The 17,297-nt window shown below is 61.7% G+C and overlaps 6 protein-coding genes across 6 annotated transcripts; 1 reads left to right on the top strand and 5 right to left on the bottom strand.

Annotated features, from left to right (window-relative positions):
* Positions 1-85: 85 nt before the first annotated feature.
* EsH8_I_000412 (ATP synthase subunit C family protein) lies at positions 86-825 on the bottom strand (the record flags this gene model as incomplete). Its single annotated transcript, XM_083267825.1, has 3 exons — positions 86-91; positions 162-490; positions 720-825. The coding sequence occupies 3 exons, from the start codon at positions 823-825 to the stop codon at positions 86-88; spliced, it is 441 nt and encodes a 146-aa protein (XP_083118263.1).
* Positions 826-3,954: 3,129 nt separating this feature from the next.
* On the bottom strand, positions 3,955-5,961 carry EsH8_I_000413 (HET domain-containing protein; the record flags this gene model as incomplete). Its single annotated transcript, XM_083267826.1, has 1 exon — positions 3,955-5,961. One exon carries the CDS (start codon positions 5,959-5,961, stop codon positions 3,955-3,957), a length of 2,007 nt encoding a protein of 668 aa, XP_083118264.1.
* A 1,346-nt stretch (positions 5,962-7,307) lies between these two features.
* Positions 7,308-7,867, bottom strand: EsH8_I_000414 (uncharacterized protein; the record flags this gene model as incomplete). Its single annotated transcript, XM_083267827.1, has 2 exons — positions 7,308-7,425; positions 7,557-7,867. The coding sequence occupies 2 exons, from the start codon at positions 7,865-7,867 to the stop codon at positions 7,308-7,310; spliced, it is 429 nt and encodes a 142-aa protein (XP_083118265.1).
* A 1,662-nt stretch (positions 7,868-9,529) lies between these two features.
* Positions 9,530-10,817, bottom strand: EsH8_I_000415 (D-isomer specific 2-hydroxyacid dehydrogenase family protein; the record flags this gene model as incomplete). Its single annotated transcript, XM_083267828.1, has 3 exons — positions 9,530-10,228; positions 10,293-10,422; positions 10,561-10,817. The coding sequence occupies 3 exons, from the start codon at positions 10,815-10,817 to the stop codon at positions 9,530-9,532; spliced, it is 1,086 nt and encodes a 361-aa protein (XP_083118266.1).
* An 861-nt stretch (positions 10,818-11,678) lies between these two features.
* On the bottom strand, positions 11,679-14,508 carry EsH8_I_000416 (exosome nuclease subunit RRP6; the record flags this gene model as incomplete). Its single annotated transcript, XM_083267829.1, has 5 exons — positions 11,679-13,203; positions 13,255-13,445; positions 13,493-13,826; positions 13,892-14,091; positions 14,146-14,508. The coding sequence occupies 5 exons, from the start codon at positions 14,506-14,508 to the stop codon at positions 11,679-11,681; spliced, it is 2,613 nt and encodes an 870-aa protein (XP_083118267.1).
* Positions 14,509-15,002: 494 nt separating this feature from the next.
* EsH8_I_000417 (TRIAP1/MDM35 family protein) lies at positions 15,003-17,296 on the top strand (the record flags this gene model as incomplete). Its single annotated transcript, XM_083267830.1, has 7 exons — positions 15,003-15,043; positions 15,104-15,141; positions 15,210-15,283; positions 15,348-15,438; positions 16,225-16,979; positions 17,048-17,140; positions 17,231-17,296. 7 exons carry the CDS (start codon positions 15,003-15,005, stop codon positions 17,294-17,296), a joined length of 1,158 nt encoding a protein of 385 aa, XP_083118268.1.
* Between the last annotated feature and the right edge of the window lies 1 nt (position 17,297).

Here is a 17,297-nt window from a genome sequence, read left to right on the forward strand (position 1 = left end):
GGGAGGGCGGCTCGTCCTATACAGCGCAAGTCGTCCAAAGCCCCCTCCTCGCTTCTCCCCAGCTCGCCAGCGCGAAATGAATCGCTTACGTCTGTTGGTTTGGTTAGCCTGGATGATCGTCGACGGGACGCGGACGGGGGGTTGGGGGGGTGTTGACGTACGAACTTGGCCATGAGGGCAACCATGAGGTCGAAAAGACCGATGGCCTCGACGAAGGCGAAACCCAGAATGGCGTAGGAGAAGAGCTGGCCACGGAGGGCGGGGTTGCGGGCAACACCGTTGAGGAGGGCGGCGAAGACCAGACCGATACCGATACCAGCACCGGTAAGACCGATGGCGGCGGAACCCATACCCAAGTTCTTGGAGACCTCGACCATGGCCTGGGCGATCTCAGAGGAGTAGGCGCGCTTGGCCTGGACCTGGGTGAAGACCTTGGACTGGATGGTGGTGGCCTGCTGGCGCTTGACGGCCTGGAGGGGGCTGGAGAAGCCTGAAAATTTTCGCAATCGAATGTCAGAACGGTGGTTGTTCTCTCTCTCTCTCATATGATTCTCTTTCGGGGAGGGAAGGCGCCGATATCGACTCATCGTTGATATCGGATCGGTGCCGCGAGGCCAATTGGGGGCTCATTGGCTCGTTGGTCGGCGTCGTTCATGTTTTTTTTTTTCTCCCTTCCCTTTTCCCTTCCCGGTTCTACTTTTTTTTTTTTCAAGACTTACCAGTGATGGTGCGCTTGGGCATGGCAGAGACGCGCACCGCAGGGCGGGCGGCCTTGGTGGCCATCTGGGTGGCGAGTCTGGAGGCGAGGACACGAGTGGAGGCCATTGTGACTGATGGAGGGGAGATTGTGGGATGGACGGTGATGGACTGGAAGGAAGAGAAGATAGGAAACAGGACAGATTGGGATGGAGGTAGGTAAAGTGGAAGGAGGAAGGAGGAGAGAGAAAAAGCTCAAAAGCAGGTCGGGAGGGAAAAGCTCTCGCTCAGGTGACGGGCAAGCTCGGTAGAGCAGAGAGGGCAGGGGCCCGGGCAACGGGACGGCGGAAGTTGATCCAGATGGCTCGGCCACAAGGCCAAGGTCCCACGGCAGGCCTGAGGTTGTTCCCCATCGGATCAAACAGGAGAGACATTGGTGAATCCATCTGGTCGTCCACACGGGGCACGCCTGGCTCTGCTCGGTGGGCCCGGCGCTGGGGATGGATTCGCAATGTGCGAGGCGTCCCAATCAGGTTTAGACGCGAGCCGTCGTTGACATATCGTGGACCGCCATCCACCACTGGGACCCAACACACACGCCCTCGCACCGATCTCGGGCATTGTCGGGAGGCTGGGCGGCGAAGGGGATCCTGGGCTGGAGGGAAAAAAATGGTTGATCTTGGGGCGGGCGGCCTGAGGCTTCCGTCCTTCTGGAAATGCCCCTTGGCCAGGAACACGAATCATGAGAAGTGGGCTGCTGTGTCACGGCTAGTAGGAGAACCCGCAAGGTTGAGTCCGTTACGGCCGGCAATTCAACAGAACTAGCTTTACGGACGGGAAAGGCCCAGCAAAAGAACGAGTCGGGCTCGCGGGCAGACGGCGGACGGCATGGCCTCCATTCACCGTCTTGGCCGTTCGAGCGTGGACGGCACAGCATGCTGAAGCCATTACTGCCCGCTGGGGGTGGCATTGATGCTGTTTTGGGCCGCCAAAACACGGGACGGACAGGACTCCCATGGCGAGAAAATTTTCTCAAAGGCGAATCCCTCAGGCACACGGCGCGGAAAACAAAAAGCCAGCTTTGATATCAAACCGGCCATGGCTTGCGGTGACCCCCACCCGAAGTCGTCGGGCCCCCACTCTGAGGCTTCAGGGTCCAATCAGCCGCAGCCCAGCACTCACACGTGTGTGGACCCAACAAAATAGCTCAGAAAAAAAAAAAAGCGAGAGCGTCAGCGCAAGGTGGTGGGCACGGCGGCCAGGTTGGAACGCTGGCCCCCCCGAGAGATAAAAAGGGACGCGGTGAGACGCCCTGAAGTTTGAAGGAGATGGCGAAGTCGCTCCTCTCCGTCTTGTTGTTTGCATTTCCGTCCGTCCCCTCCCTCCATATCTCGACCGTCACGCACCCCTCCCTCCCAGGCGAGTCGACGCCGCCGTCGACCAGGCCAGAGGACGGGATGAAGTCAATCGAAGCACATGGCCCGCATGCCTTGGCCGGCTCGGTCCTGCTGGCGGTGCTGGCCAGGTGACCGCCCGCCGGCACACCCCCTAACGAGTGTTACGTGAGATCCCGGCAGCAACCCAGAAACCTGGCTGGTGTGCAGCAGCCCTCCCGCTGGGCATCGTGCCTTGCTTGTGTGTTGGCCCTTCCGACGGCCGACGGCCGTGGCGGTTTCCTGCCAATGGGAAACGGCGTCGCTCCATTGAGCCGACGTCCGAGGCTCCAGTGTCTGACATGGCCGAGATGGGTGCGACTGCAACGCCGTGACCGTAATGTCGGGGCCCACAAAAGGACCATCTGCGAGATTGATTCGGCGTCAAACGTAAATCTAGCGTTTGTCAATCCCAGTTGTCGGTACGCGATGCGCACCTCGAAATGATGTGTGGGTCGGCCCTGTCTCGGAACGCAGGTACCTGGACGGCCGTGCTCTGCCCGCGAGGTACATGACGGCCGGCGCCAGGGAAGGAAAAAAAAATTTGCTCCCAGCCAAGGTGCTGCTAGCCTGCGAGTCCTCTGGGAGAAGAAACGCCGAAACGCACCGTTGGTGGTTGAGGAACTCTCCCGGGGGGCGTGCCTGAGGCGCAAGAGCCTCAAAAATGACGCATTGCCGTCGCACGCGCTCCGTTGTTGTCTCTGTCTCTGTCTCTGTCAGTCGGTCCCTGTCTCTGTCAGCGTGTCTTGCGTCGAGTGCCCGTCGCGTCTGGGCCCAGAAGCCAATGGCGGTGCCGAAGCTTCTTTTGCAATCTGAACCATCCGCGTTAGCTTCACATGCCAATCTTATCTAAGATAGGGGTGCGACGCAAACGAAAATGGAAGTTAAAAAAAAGCAAAAATTGCGAAGAGGCAACGGTGTTTGTTTGCTTCTACCGCAGGGGGCCAATTGATGCGTGGCGATGGTTATCTAGGTTGTCTCGACTCGACTCATTGCTCCGTAACGGCGGAGGTGATGCCAATGACGCCAGTCTGACCGAGCCAGAAAAAATTATTTTCCAGGCGTTGTCGTTCCTTTCTTCTTTGTCCCGGGTCCAAGGGTCCCAGCTCCTTCTGGTGCAGGCGGTTCCTGCTTCCTTCTACGGTTGCGTCCCTTTTGTGGTTGGCGCTTGCTGTTCCTGGCGCCGTCGTTTGCGGCATGTCGTCGCCTTAGGCTCATGCTTATTCCGTTGTGGCTGCATCAACAACCGAAACACCCGACGCCGCCCAGCACACGCACACATGCACACTCACACACACCAACGGGCAGGGTCGGGACAGCCCAAGACGCCACATGCCCAGAAGGTTAAGGCGCATGCGAGTCCCGGCTTCTTTCCGGAACTGAGGTGAACGGCCGACACCAGGAATAGTCTTCCAATGCAGGAGGTAAGCTGCGGGCGAATCCAAGATTTTTTTTTTAATTTCTCTCGGGAATGAATAGGCACAGCTTGCAGCATCTCGCTACTACGTTTCCTCGCAGCCCTTTCGGGACACGACGACACCAAGCTCACCGCGCGTCCTTGGCGACCCCGACTCGACCACGGCCACGATCCAACACATGCGAGCGAGCCCATCCAGGCACGGCGAAAAAAATTCCATCCGTCATCTCGGCTGGCGCTACCCAGAGCTCTGCCTGGCCCAAGCTCCTTTCCCCTTTCGACCTATCATCGCGACAGCCGTCACTCCCTTTCGCTTTGGCGTCGTCCTACCTCCCGATAATTTCCGCCGCGTTACACTGTCCATTCCATCATGACGGCGATGACCTCGGCGGCCTGCATCCTGGGGCATCAAGAAGCTCTGCCAGAAATCTCAGGAACAGACCTCGGCCTCGGGGGCCTGCCATCATCCTCCGCCGCCAGAGCCGAGCCAGGCTCCGGTTCCTCAACCTCGCTGCGCTGTTCGATTGCCGGGAACAGAAGACGCTGCCAGCGCGTCGTGCTCAATTCGCGAGCCGGATAGGGAGCGAGATCCTCGCCAACCATGTTGATGTGTTCGAAATTGCCCGTCCTCCATACGCCCTCGTAGGCGAGCCCGTCCATGTGCAACAGCCCCTCTACGCGAACGTCGCCGCGGCCCAGGTCCCGGCAGCAGAGCGCGTACTTGCTAAATGTACCGACCGTCTCTCGCCCCAGGCGGTCGTCGTGAATCCATGTGCATGATGGCTCGTCGCAGCAGACGGACACGTTGCCCGGCTCCTCGAACGAGAACCCCCTGTACTCGTCCGGCCCGGGGACGAGATAGACCTGGACATGCCGGTACCACCGGTGGAAGCCGGCGTCGTCGGGGGTGATCCGGACGCTGGGGAGCTCAAACAGCTTCCTTTCGACTTCTGGGTCTCGAAGCTGCCGGGGGTCCACCTCGCTTTGTTTCCAAAAGACAAAGGCCTCTTGGCCGCACGATCGCTTTCCCTCGCGCATCTGCAGGGCGGTATACGACCACGGCCTGGCCGAAAATACTGCATCCGGCGGTGATTTGGATCGCGTCCAGCTGCTGTGCTCCACCACCAGGTCGGCCAGATTGCCCAGTCTGAGCGCCGGGAACCTCAGTGAATCGGTGACCATGTTGACTTGTACCGGCAGGCCGGCGGGGGCGAACCCGGCCCTGGGCGGTCGGTGTATGTCCTCCAGCACCGGCCATGTCAGCGTGGCCGGTTTCTCTATCCAGTCCGGCGTCCACCAGGGCACCGGGGCCTTCGTCTGGTACCCCCTTGCGGCCTCTTCCCTGTTGCCGTATGCGTCGACGTGGAACGACCTCACCAGCAACGCCGGCAGCCCGAACCTCTGAGCAATCCACCCCGCCATGTGCATGTAGACCTCTCTGGTCGACTTTGCGTAGTCCGCCACGATGCCGTCGCTCTCGGCGCCGGAAATCAGGCCGTACACGGCGAATAGCTTGTCTCTCGGGTCCGACGCGTGGCTCTGCCGCGCCACGTCCAGGAGGCCGAGCAGGTCGCTCGAGTCCCTGTAGGCCGGCGTCCGGAGCTGGAGCACCGACGGCATCTGGAGCAGGTTCGGCAGCCTCGGCCTCTCTTGCGCGTTGATGAGCAGGCCCCGGGATGCCAGCCGGGGGATCTGCAGCGCGGCCCAGGGCAACGAGTGGCCCCCGCAGACCAGCGTCGCGCGCCTGGCCAGCGCGACCTCCTGGAGGATCCAGGCCCGCGAGAAGTACCGCCGCGTGAGGAGCGTCTCCAATGCGGACTGCAGCGGCAGGCGCGGCGCGTCGGGGTCGGGGGCGTCGGCCAGGAACCGGAACAGCCTCTCCTCCTCGGGGACCGCTTCCCCGACGTAGACGAGGACCTGCTGCGCCCGGGAGTATATCTGCGGCATCAGCCGCACCTGGTGGCCCCGCTCCTCGACATCCGCCTGGTTCATGCAGACGGCGTCTATCCAGACCACCTTTGGCGCCCCTCGGCTCCTGACGCGCCTGAGCGCCGCCACGCAGTTGGGCGTCGCGGAGAACCCGCGCCCGTTGAGGGTGATGCTCGCCGTCCAGTCCATCGCGCCGTCCTCGCCCGCCCACGTGTAGGAGATGGCGTCGTACTCGACCCGGTCGGACGTGTTGCTCAGCGACAGGCTGCACCGGACCGGGTCCTCAAACTCCCCGGGCTCCAGGGTCAGGAGCCGCACGTCCGTCTTGGACTCCAAGGGCTGGTAGACGGGCGGGGTCCCCGCGTCGTCCGGGGTCGGCGACCCCTCGGTGTCCGGCTGGACGGAGCCGCAGCTGAGACAGCAGGAGATGCCGCCACTGGTAAAGATGTCCAGCCGCCGGCAGGCGGGGTCGTGCCATTCCGCCATGGTGCTGGGGTTTTCCGTGATCAGACTGGGGTTTACGGCGAGCCAAGCGCCCGGTGAGTCGTAGATGTCTGACGTTGTTGAAGAGACCCGGGCTGCAGGCGGGCCGTATGCAAGGTGAGATTGGGCGCAGCCGGCATGGCCTCGGTTGCTGATTGGTTGATGCGGATGGCCGGCTGCAACCTGCAGCTTCCGGCGAAGCGGAGGTTGTGCGAGCCTGGGTACTCCGACGTAGTCGTAGACGTGATTCGATGCTGGAGCAGTGGTAAGCTATTATTTCGTGGTTCTGAGTTTGGACAACCTGCAGTTCCCATTCATCATAAATGGCTCTATTTGGTCCGCCGTCGTGCAAAGTACCCCGAACATCCACGGTCGGCTGTACGCACACGCGGCGCGTTGTTGCAGAGGCTGTTATGCAGAGTGGCAAGGCTGCGTGGGCCATCTTGAAACGGCCGTGATGGTCCTGCAGTGAAGCATGGGACAAGTGTCTTGGACTCATCGCGCCTTGCCACGCCGCCGGTGCAGTCATCGTCGGCTCGTAATCTTTTGTGCGGTTTTGTGGTCAGGACAAGATGGACAGGTGAACATGACGTAGAAGACGAGACATTTCAAGCAGTAATTCAAACAGGCATGGAATGAACCATTGCCGGCATTGCCATAAACAACATGACTGCGTGTGGTGAACCGGTCCTGGCGTCGGTGTCAGGACAGGGCGAATCTGGACCATGCTTGCAAGCTGGGCGGCCGGGTCTTCATGGCCTGTCCTGTGGTGCTTGCTGCGATATATTGATACCAGCCTTGTGCGGAGACGTGTCGAATAAATGTAGCATCAAGACATGCGCAAAAGGGAGGTGCTCTTATCGTAGTTTGCGCATCAAAGGCCATACCGACTCGTATTATTTACGTTGAAGCTTTAATACGTGTAGGTGATGAATATTGAGGTAAAATCAGTCGTGCTGTAGTACGCATTTCGTCTACTTCATTTCCGTGCTGGCATCACCGCCAGCCAGGAGACACCAGATGGAGATGTGATTAATAACCACACACGCGAGTAATCCGCCGTCCATCACGCTCAGCTCTGCCCCGCGGCTATTGGCACAGAAGGTCTGGCATAGCGAGCGGAGGCATATTAGGAGGCAGATAATCAAGAGATGTTTGGCAATAGGCTCTACAACATGACTGCGTAATCTCCGTAAACGGGTTCATAGTACTTTCTTTTTATACAAGGCTTTTTTCGTCATATGTACTTGAACCAGCATATGTCACACCGGGAGGTGGGCCGACGCCTCCGTCACGCCAAACCCCTATTTCTCCTCCCGTCCGGGCGTCATCGCGGCAAGACAAGACACCTAAGTGCAGCTGTCGCTGCCGGCGACAAAGGTGCCGTCCGAGTTCTCGCAGCCGCACTCGCCCGTGTTGGGGTCCTTGATGCAGCCGGTGCCGACGCCGCTCTCCTCGCCGGTGCCGCTGCCACGCCCGCGTCAGCCTTGTTCTTGTTTCATCGTCTTCTTCTCCCGTCCACGCGGGAACCCTCGCCGGCCCCGGTGCGCACGCGGGCAAAAGATGAAAAAAAAAAAGAAAGACAAAAGAAAACTCACCTCCAGAAGAACGTCCAGCAGTCCTCGTCGGTCGTCATCTCGGTGGGCGCGTCGCACGTGTAGGCGGAGCAGGTGCCGTAGGGGTACCCGTTGTTGCCGTCGTACTGGTGGTCCGTCTCGAAGACGGCAAAGGTCTGCGTCTTGCTGGTGCGCGTGTTGTGCGAGCACTCGGCGGCCTGGATGGCCTTGGAGACCTTTGTGGCGCTGCAGTTGTACGACGCGGGGCACTTGCCCTTGGTGTTGGAGGTGGCCGGGTCGAGGGTGGCGGCGACGAGGGCCGGGGCGAGGAGGAAGAGGGCGGAGAGCTGCATTTTGAGGGGGCGAGGATTCGGCCTTGTCGTGGAATGATAAAAACGAGTGGTGTTTGGTGTTGGCGGTCTTTTGAAAAGAGTGTCCGAGTCCAGCCCAAGAAACTTTTGGAAAAAAAAATATGCAATGAAGAGGGAGTGGTAGTCTCGGTCGAGAGGCGGGACAGAAACAAGAGAGCCGCGGGTCGAGGTCATATAGGAGCGCTGGCGAACCCCCATCCCTGGATGTTTCTGTTTCTCCATACCGTTCGCCGGTAGCGTCTTGCCATGTAGATTGCTTCTGGGGCCCGCGTTTCGAACAGACGAAAGGATTACGAGCCCGTCCAGAGGGCTCTCCGCAACCCCCCCACCCCCTGAACCGGCACGCCCGTCCCGGGCGGCGCGGTAAACGCACCCCGGCGAGTCTAGAACATTACTGCATGTGCCCAAATTTCCCGCGCCGTCGTGGACGACGAGGGGGGACTCGCGGGAAACCGTCTGCGGACGTCATAAGCAGCAAAGGGGGTTGCGCTGTTTGCACCCCTTACCCATGGGGCTGCGCATCTCATCCCATGTCCCGCAGTGTGAATTTCCCGCGGTGGAGACGCGGCACTGCTTTGGCAGCTGGGCGGCCCAAACTCCACAGCCCGTGCCTGGGCTCGACTTTTGACCCGGGGGAAGCATGCGACGGACAATGACAACGGGCACGAGGGACTGAAAAGGGCAGAATGCGAATCCGGTTTTGATTCGAGGCCTCCCCCCCTCCGCCCCGTGGCCCAGCGTTCCAGGCCCCCGTACGTAAATGGCTGCGCCCTCTCCGGCAGACGCTGGCGTTCCTGTGCCGGGCCCCGGCCCCCCACTGCCGGGACAGCTCAGCGCAGCCAGGGGGCCCGGGAAATTACAGGCGATCAGTGGGGAATCCCGCGTCCTGCATCTCGCGCGACTCGAGTCTGCCCGAAACAATCGAGGGCGTGCCGGGTTGCGTTACTGACGTAGCGTGCGGCAGCGTGTCTGCAAGAGATTGCCTCTCTGTTCAAGAAAAAGGACGAGAAGAAGCAAAGACGCCTCTCTCGGGCGGCAGAGCGTGCCCATGGGAATATTTCCTGGGCACTGGCGCCGTTTCAAGAGCCGGCGATCGAATGGCTCGTGGCCTCATCGCAGGCCTATCCCGTTCGGGAACCCAATATATGTGTAACGAGCTGAGAAGCTTGGTACGACCGAGAATGGAAACAGGGCTGCCGGGCGGGATCTGGCCCGGCAATTTTGAGTTCTGCCCTCTGAAAGTATCCAGACTCTAATCCGAGCACCTCGAGCTCGAAGGGTTGCGGGTGTGCGATGGCGCCGGGGCCATCAGCTCGACTTGCACAAAGTCTTCTTTCCCAACCACCTCACAGCCCTACGGCGCCTGCTCTGGCCAGATCTTGGCGCCATCTGGAAACACGCCGGGGAACCGATTGGAGGCCGGAGTGTCGTTTTCGGACATTTAAATGTCGCAAAGTGTGGGGTGTTGCAGCCGGCGCGCGTCAGCACGGGGTTTCAAGGATAAACATCATTCTCATGTATAACGTGCTTGGCATATAAGGCGAGACGGGATAGACTGCGGCTGGCCGACCAAGGGCCGCCCGCCAATAAAACAAAACGTCCACGCCTTGCAAACCACACGCCCAGCCCCCCCCATGACCTCCCTCACCGCATATCCAGCACGACGTTCGGGCCCTCCCCCCCCCTCACAAAAGCCCTCAGGTTCTCGCCCACGACCCTCCGCACGTTGACCCGCGTCTGGTCGGCGCACCACGCCAGGTGCGGCGTCAGCGTCAGGTTCAGGTCCCGCGCCGCCTCGCCCAGCAGCACGCTGTCGCGCCCGCTGCCCGCGGGCTCGATCTCGTACACGTCCGTGGCGGCGCCCGAGATGCCGCCGCGGCGGAGGGCGTCCACCAGCGCCGCCTCGTCGACGGTCCCGCCGCGCCCGACATTGACGACGACGGCGTCGGGCCGCATGGCCGCTAGCTCGGGCGCGCCGACGAGGTCCCGCGTCTCCGGGGTCAGCGGCACGACGAGGAAGAGGACCGTCGCGCGGCGCACGACCTCGGCGAAGGCCGTGCGCGCGGGGGCCCCGTCCGCCGCCGGCGCCGGCTCCGCGCCCTTCCTCGCGGCCACGAGCACCTCCATCCCCAGCGCCCGGCACAGCTGCGCCACCCGCTGCCCGATGGGGCCGTACCCGACCACGCCCGCGACCTCGTTGCCGCACGTGTGCGGCGGCCGGCCCTCGGCGTCGAGGAGCAGCGACGACATGCTCCCCTTTGCGCGCCACGCGTTGGCGCGGTGCTCGTCGTGGTCCATCATCGTGTTGTGCAGCTTCACGAGGCGCCTGCGGCTCGAGAAGTACTGGCCCGTGCCGCAGCGTCAGCGGCCGTGCCGTACCGCCAGAGGGGGGAAGGGTGTAACTCACCAGCGCGAGTGCGTGCTCGGAAACGGCCTCGACGGTCGCGTTCGGGGAGTAGAGCACCGTGATCCCGCGGCGCCTACACTCCTCCAGGTCGATGTGATCCGTCCCGGTCGTCTCCGTGATGACGCATTTGCTTTGTACCGTCGTTAGTTTCCTTTCGTAGACTTCTCGTGCCCACACATGCCCAGAAACGTGACCTCGATGCCAAAAAGGCAAGGAGAGAGGAAAAGTCAAGGAAAGGGGGGCAGGCCAACGGGCCGGCAAAACTCACAGGTACGGCGCCTCCCCGAGCGTCGCCTTGTTGATGGGCACCGTCGTCGTGATGAGCACGCTCGCCGGCCGCACCCGCGCCGCGGCGACGGCGCTCTCCGCCGGCCGCGTGTACTCGTACGCGACGACCTCGTGCGTCATGCCCGCCGTGTCGATCTCCGGCACCGCGACGTGGATCGTCTCGAGCTTGACGATGACGTGGTGCGTCGCGTCCGGGAGCCGGGCCGGCTGCTTCACTTCCGTCGCGGGGTCGGCCATTGTTCGGGCGGGGTATCGGGGACGCGGCTGTCGGGACTTGAATCGGTGAGTTTAGTAAAAAAATAAAAATAAAAAAGTTGGTTGGTGAGAATTCGTGTGTGAGTTTGAGACGATACAGTGCTGCTTGATGAGCCGTCGGGGTTTCTGTGGAGAGCCGGAAGAATGAGGGGAAAGGGGAGAAGTGGACGTTGCAACTTAAACCTACCGCGTCCAAAGCATCAGGGTTCGAGGACGTCTTAAAACACGCGGAATGCACATACAAAAGACAAAGCAAGAGCCCCCCAAAAGGGTCATATAAATTTTCGATCGCGACCAGGAAAACTGGCGAGCTTCGAATGGTCCATCGCCCGCCCACAAAAAGCCTGTCACTCTGCTCCCTTCGATCCAACTAGCGCCATGCAGGTCCGCAAGTTTACGACAAGATCTGCGTGGAAAAGGAACGAGACGACGAGCGGCTCATGCAACCAGTCCGCCGCAGGGCGCGGTGTGGGGGCCAGGGTCTCGACATATCTCGTGCCTCATCCTCAACTGCCGCCAAAGGGTCGGAATTCCGCACAGCAGGTGGTGGATGCGGAAGCATCCCGCCGTCGACTGCCCCAGGCGAAGGGCGCTCGTGTTCCTCACCGCGTGCGTACCCCACGAGTCCATGCGGGGTCGCCGTTGCGGCGCAATTCACATTGAGACATGCATGTGGTGATGGCATCGGTTCTCTATTTGCAAAAGTCTGGTCCCAAACCTAGCCTTGGGCCGTCGTCGCAAGACGTCTCGCCCCGCCGGAATAGCAATGCTGATTATCCTATCGTCACCGGGCTTCCAAGCCGCCCAACAATACCCCCCCACACGCACACACACGCCCACGGCTCATTTCTTGAACGTGGCGCTTCTCTCGCCCCTCGGGGGCATCGCCTTCCTCGCGCCCTTTGGCCCGTTGTCGCCCGTCTTGGCGTACGGGTCGAACGTGGGCTTGACGGGCGCCTTGCCGCGGCCCCCGCTCCGCCTCGCGTGGAGCACCGAGGTGGCCTGGCTGTAGTCGAACGTCTCCTCCTCCTCGCTGTCGCTCGAGTCCGCGCCGGCTTCCTCCTCTGCCTTTTTGGCCTTCTCGGCCTTCTTTGCGCGCCGCTTCTCCTTCTTGGCTTCCTTCTCCGCCTTCTCCGCCTCCTTCAGGGCCTTCTGGGCCTTCTTGGCCGCCTTCTTCTCGGCCTTTGCCTTGCGGTTGTTGAGCGCTGCCACGTACGTCTCCAGCTTCGCCTGCTTGTCCGCGGCGGCGCCCCGCGCCTCCTCCAGCTGCGCGGGGCTGGCGCTGCCCTGGGCCAGGCGCTCGGCCTCGGCCTTGGCCTTCTCGTAGTCCTCCGTGTAGCGGGCGACCTTGTCGGCCCTCTTCGCGGCCACCTTTGCCTGGCGCTCGCCGGAATCGCCCTTGCTCTTCCTGCCCTTCCCCGAGTCCGGCCTCTCCAGGACGATGTCGACCGAGCTCTCCTCCGAGTCCGACTCGTTGTCGCTGGCGTCCGAGACGTCTTCCGTCGGCACCTTCCGCTTTGTGCCGGCCTTGAGGGTGAACTCTTCCTCCACCTCGGGCTCCTCGGCCTGTGCGGCGGCGGCGGCGGCCTCGACGCCGTCCTCCATGGCCACGTCCTCCTGGGCGGACACCTCCACCGTGGTGGCGTTCTGCACAAACTTCTGCCACGGGAGCATGACGTACTCCCCGAGGCCGTTGGCCGCGGAGGCCGCCTTCTCCCACGCCGAGCTCAGCGCCATGCCGCCAAACAGCTGAGACTGCCCCAGCTGGGGGGGCTCCAGGGCGGCGTCGGCGGCGTCGTCATCGGCGACGTCCGCCAGGGGCTTGGCTGCGACCTTGGGAAGGTCCGACTTGAAGAACTCGAACAGGCGGGGCTCGTTGATGCCGCGCTCCCGCGCCTCCTGATAGCGTTTCCAGATGTCGGTGACGTTGCGCCGCGCGATGAAAGCGTGGTTCGGGATGAGGGCGTGCAGGGCCTTGGCGTCGGGCGGCATGTGCTTGGCGATGTCGCCGATGATGGCGTTGGGCAGGACGAACGGGGTGCTCTCGTCCTCGCGCCGCGCCACCTCGTCTCTCCAGGCCCAGACGGCCCTGTACACGGCGAACTGCTGGCCCGAGAAGGGCATGGGGTGCTTGAGGAGCGTGTTGTACCAGCCCTTGCTGCCCTTGCCCGACTGGGGGTCGAAGGTCTCGCCGCCGTACCGGCTCAGGGAGAGCGTCTTTGATTTCTGCAGAACCATCTCGATGTAGTCGGTGGCGGGGTTGCCGCGGTCCGACTTCATCACGAGCTCGTTGCGCATCTTGTCGTAAATGTAGAGCAGGTAGTGCGTGTCGGATCTTGCGTAGTAGAGCATCTCGTCCGAGATGGGCCTGTCGCGCGTTAGTACCGTAATCGTCTCCTCTTTAGTGTCCGCCACCTACCGCACTCTCCAGTCGGCCAGCTGGTACTTCTTGTCGGCGTCGAAGTTGACAAACTTCTTCAGGAGGAAGGCCAGGCTCTTTTGGGGGTAGTGCAGCACCTCGCAGGCCATGCCCGTGTCGAAGAGGCCGTTCACGTAGAGGCCGAGGTCGCGCTGCAGCCAGACCATGTCCATGAAGGCGCCGTGGAAGACCTGCTCCGGTTAGCCGCGTAGTGCGAGGGGGCCGGGCCCATGCGTACCTTGACGATGGCGGGGTCGGCAAAGACCTCGTTGAGCACCTCGAGCTGCTGCCTCCAAGGCTTGAGGGTGTCGACGATCCAGTCCTGCTCCCGCGTGCTGATCTGCATGAGCGAGGTGAGCCCGACGTATGTCCTGAAGTCGTGGTGTTCCAGGTCGACGGCGATCTCCTTGGCCTTCTTGAGCTCCTCGAGCATCTCCAGCACGCCCTCGTACGTGTCGACGTAGATGGCCTCGGTGGTCTCGACGGGCTGCCAGGGGATCGGCTCGGCTTGTTTGTAGACGTGGTCGGGGTACTCGGCCTCGACGATTTCGGTCTCGTAGGGGTGCTTGTATCTGGAGAACCTGTCAGCATGCCTGGGCGAGGACGGGGCAAACGGCAAGGAAATGGGTGGTCGTACTGGACGAAGCCATCGTCCGTCTTAATGGTTACCAGGCTCTGCTCGAGCGGCACCTTGGCGTGGGGCTTCTTTGTGATGACGGGCTTCCACGGGGCATTGTTGTCGACCGACTGGTCAAAGTGGAGCTGGGGCTTCGAGATGTTGGCGTTGCGGACGACCCGATCGGTGCCGGCCGTCTTGGGCTTCTTGGGCTGGGGGGCCTTCACACGGAGTCAGTACGTGGGCAGGGCGGCATGCGTGCCTGGCGCACTCACGGTATCGGCGCTGGGCGCATCCTTCCTCTTCAGCGCTCCCGTGTACTCGTCGATGGACGTGTCGGCCTTCTCGAGGATGGAGTCGACAATGTCCACGATGCTCCGCCAGCGCATGTCAATGTCGTCGGCGTCCTCGAGCTCGGGCGCGCCGAGGCCGCAGACGTCGGCGGCCGACTTGAGGAGGGTCGTCGAGAGCTCGAGGATCCGGGTGGTTTTGGCATCGAGGTCCTCACCGACGTTGGGGTTGACGGCGCGCTGGAAGGGGAGGTCCTCGGCGGAGACGCGGTTGACCGACCGGACTGTGGTCAGGAGCGCGGATTGGACCTTGTCCTGGAGGGACTTGAAGTCCTTTGGCGACGTCATGGTGTTGCCGCGGCGGTTTTGGGGGGGGATTGGCGGACGTTGTCGCGGTTCGGCGAAGTTTGACGATCAAAAATTATGCCCACCAGCGAGAGGTCCCTGGCCGATAAGATTAGATAGAGCGCACGTACTATCTTATCGATAACGACGAGCAAACCTTTAGCTCGCAACAACCGATGATGGCATCCGCTAGGTGCTAGGAGGAGGGAATTGGACGTTGGCGATGAGAGCTCGTGCAACTATCTTGGAGTCTTGTATCTTATTTTATTTTATTTTTAGGTTTCTATTACTGATTGGACGAAGGAGGCGACAGGCGGCCAAGGACGACCAAGCACGGGGCGCTGGACGAGGCTCCCACTTACAGCGGATGAAGCCGCGGACCTTAGGCACTCAGGCCCGTCGCAGGGGGCCGTGACGTTTTTGCCTCCATTTCTAGCCGTCGCCCGCAACTTCGCTTTCCAAGCTCTCCGCGAATTCCGTCAACGCAAAACGCCGCCATGTCTGCCTCTCTAGCACCCGAGTGTAACGAAGTCAAGGAGTGAGTCGACGACGGCATCGATACGGCGGGAGGCGATGTTAATTAACCCTGACGGAACAGGCGCTACGACACGTGCTTCCTCAAATGGTACAGCGAGAGTAAGTCTCGTCTCCCGTCATGACATCAAGGTCGCCGCGCCCGAGGGGAGACATCTGACATGGCAAAGAGTACCTGAGGGGCACCGGCACGGACAACAACGAGTGCGCCGACCTCTTCAAGAACTACCAAAAGTGCCTGACGGTGAGTTTCGACGACCGCGACCGGCGTGCGGCGGCAGCAGGCTGACGGGGCGGACGTGTGGCAGGTCGCGCTCAAGGAACGCGGCATAGACAAGCTGCTGGACGAGGCGCGGGAGGACAGCAAAGACAATGATGCGACGTACCTGGGACGCAAATGTGAGTGCTCGCCATTGGCCGGCGGTGCTCGCTGCCGCGCTGCAAAATATGCTCGCCGGGGCGGATCTGACCACTCTTGCAGGAGGCATTCGAGCTGGGGAGAATGCACAACCGAATCTCGCGGATGGGCTGGCGTTTCCAGGGGTTGCATTTGTTGGGCGGCGAAAGGTGGCAGTGTGCAGACCGCAATCTCACAAGATGCCCCGTACCCTTCTCCATGACGCGTCCGGAGCCGTCCCTCCATTGACTTTTACATTCGTTGGCATGGGCACTAGCCAGCAAAAGCTTGAGCTCCAAAGAGGGTACTGGGATGGCGGCTGAAGAGTCGAGGAAAAGTCAGTCTGCCAGTGCATGCGCAAATGGGGTGTATGGGCCACTCACTCTCCTCTCTGCCCGGGACAAGGCACATCTGGCATGGTCTCTACTCTAGTGTAGAAAAGAATAAAAAAACAAAAAAAAAAATTGAACAAAATAAATAAAAATAAGAATAAAAAAACCACGGTAGTATTGAGATCACCAAGTCCCCATCGACTGGATGGGTCTTATTGAAACCGACGCAACCAGGGCAACACGGCACGAGGACGCTGCCTCCCAACCGCCATTGCTGAGTTTGCAGCCCTTCCATCGCCATCACGGTCGGGGTGCGGTGCCCGCGAGTCCCATCACATCACATCCCATCACATCCCATCCCATGGCGGATGGCGTCAAGGCATGGCATGGGCCCGCTCCTGTCGAAGGTGTTCCGTGTTCCAGACCGCCCACATCCCCGTCAGAGCCCCGTCACAGTATACCCCAATGCGCGAGCCCACCACCGTGTCCAGTTGCCGCACTGGCGGCGGGGCCCCTCCCTCGCCCAGCGCCCAATGCCGACGAGCAGGTCGACCCCTTCAGTGGACGCGACCCGCCGGCGAGGCATTTCGCTAGCGGCAGACCAGGCCGCGCTGCAGAGGACAGGGGGAGCAGCCCCCGACCCGGCCTCCAATAATTACATTGCCAATTCCCAGATTTGCCATGCATCCGCCAACGAAGCTTGTCCCTTGCCCTTCCTCGCCCTCGCCCACGCCCACGCCCACGCCTGCTTCTGCCACCGACAACGCGCGATAAACACGGCTGTCGTGCAACCACCGCCTCGACGCTCGACTCGACCCTCGCGCCGGTTCCCCGTCACCCCTTCGTCCTCCGTCCCCCCGTCCTCCATCGCACCGAAAGACACGTCGAGCCAGGCTTGCGATCCGGCCCACGATCCTCGAAGCTCCCCTCAGCTCCCCTCCGCCCCCCCTTCTTCCACCCCCGCGCCCGTCCCGCAAATCGCAGTCGCTGCGCCGGGCACGACACCCTCGATCCCCTCCTCCGTCCCCATCGTTCCGCAAACCTCTTGGCGACAAGCCTCGGCATGCACCGCCCAAGGGAATAGCGATTCTATGCACCCCCTCTCGGTTCTCAGCCTTGGGATCTTCGTAGCCGGCTACATCACCGCCCGATGGGACCTGGTTACGCGCCTCTATGAGCTCGTCATTTTCGCCTGGAACTACGGAGTTGTTGTACGAAGCTTCCCTCCGCCCGGTTCGGCCCCCTTTGCTCTGCCCGCTCCTGACCTCGTCTCCCACAGACACGCGCCGCCAAGGGCTTTGCGCTCCTGACCTTTGTCTTCCTTCTCATCTTCATCCCCGTGGAACGCTTGGCCACGAGGGAGGCGAACCTGGTACGGCCAACATCACCTCCCCCCCTCGCTGAGACATGCCTGGTGCGCGACTGGACGAGGCTTCTTGCTAACAACGGGCTCCCGGCGCAGCACCCCAGATCCCCCGGAGCTGGCGTCTCGGCCAGGGAACAGTTGCGACGGAGAGGATCCTTCTAGG

This window comes from Colletotrichum jinshuiense, chromosome 1 (assembly GCF_051148585.1).
Source record: "Colletotrichum jinshuiense chromosome 1, complete sequence".
In the NCBI taxonomy this organism is placed as follows: Eukaryota; Fungi; Ascomycota; class Sordariomycetes; order Glomerellales; family Glomerellaceae; genus Colletotrichum; species Colletotrichum jinshuiense.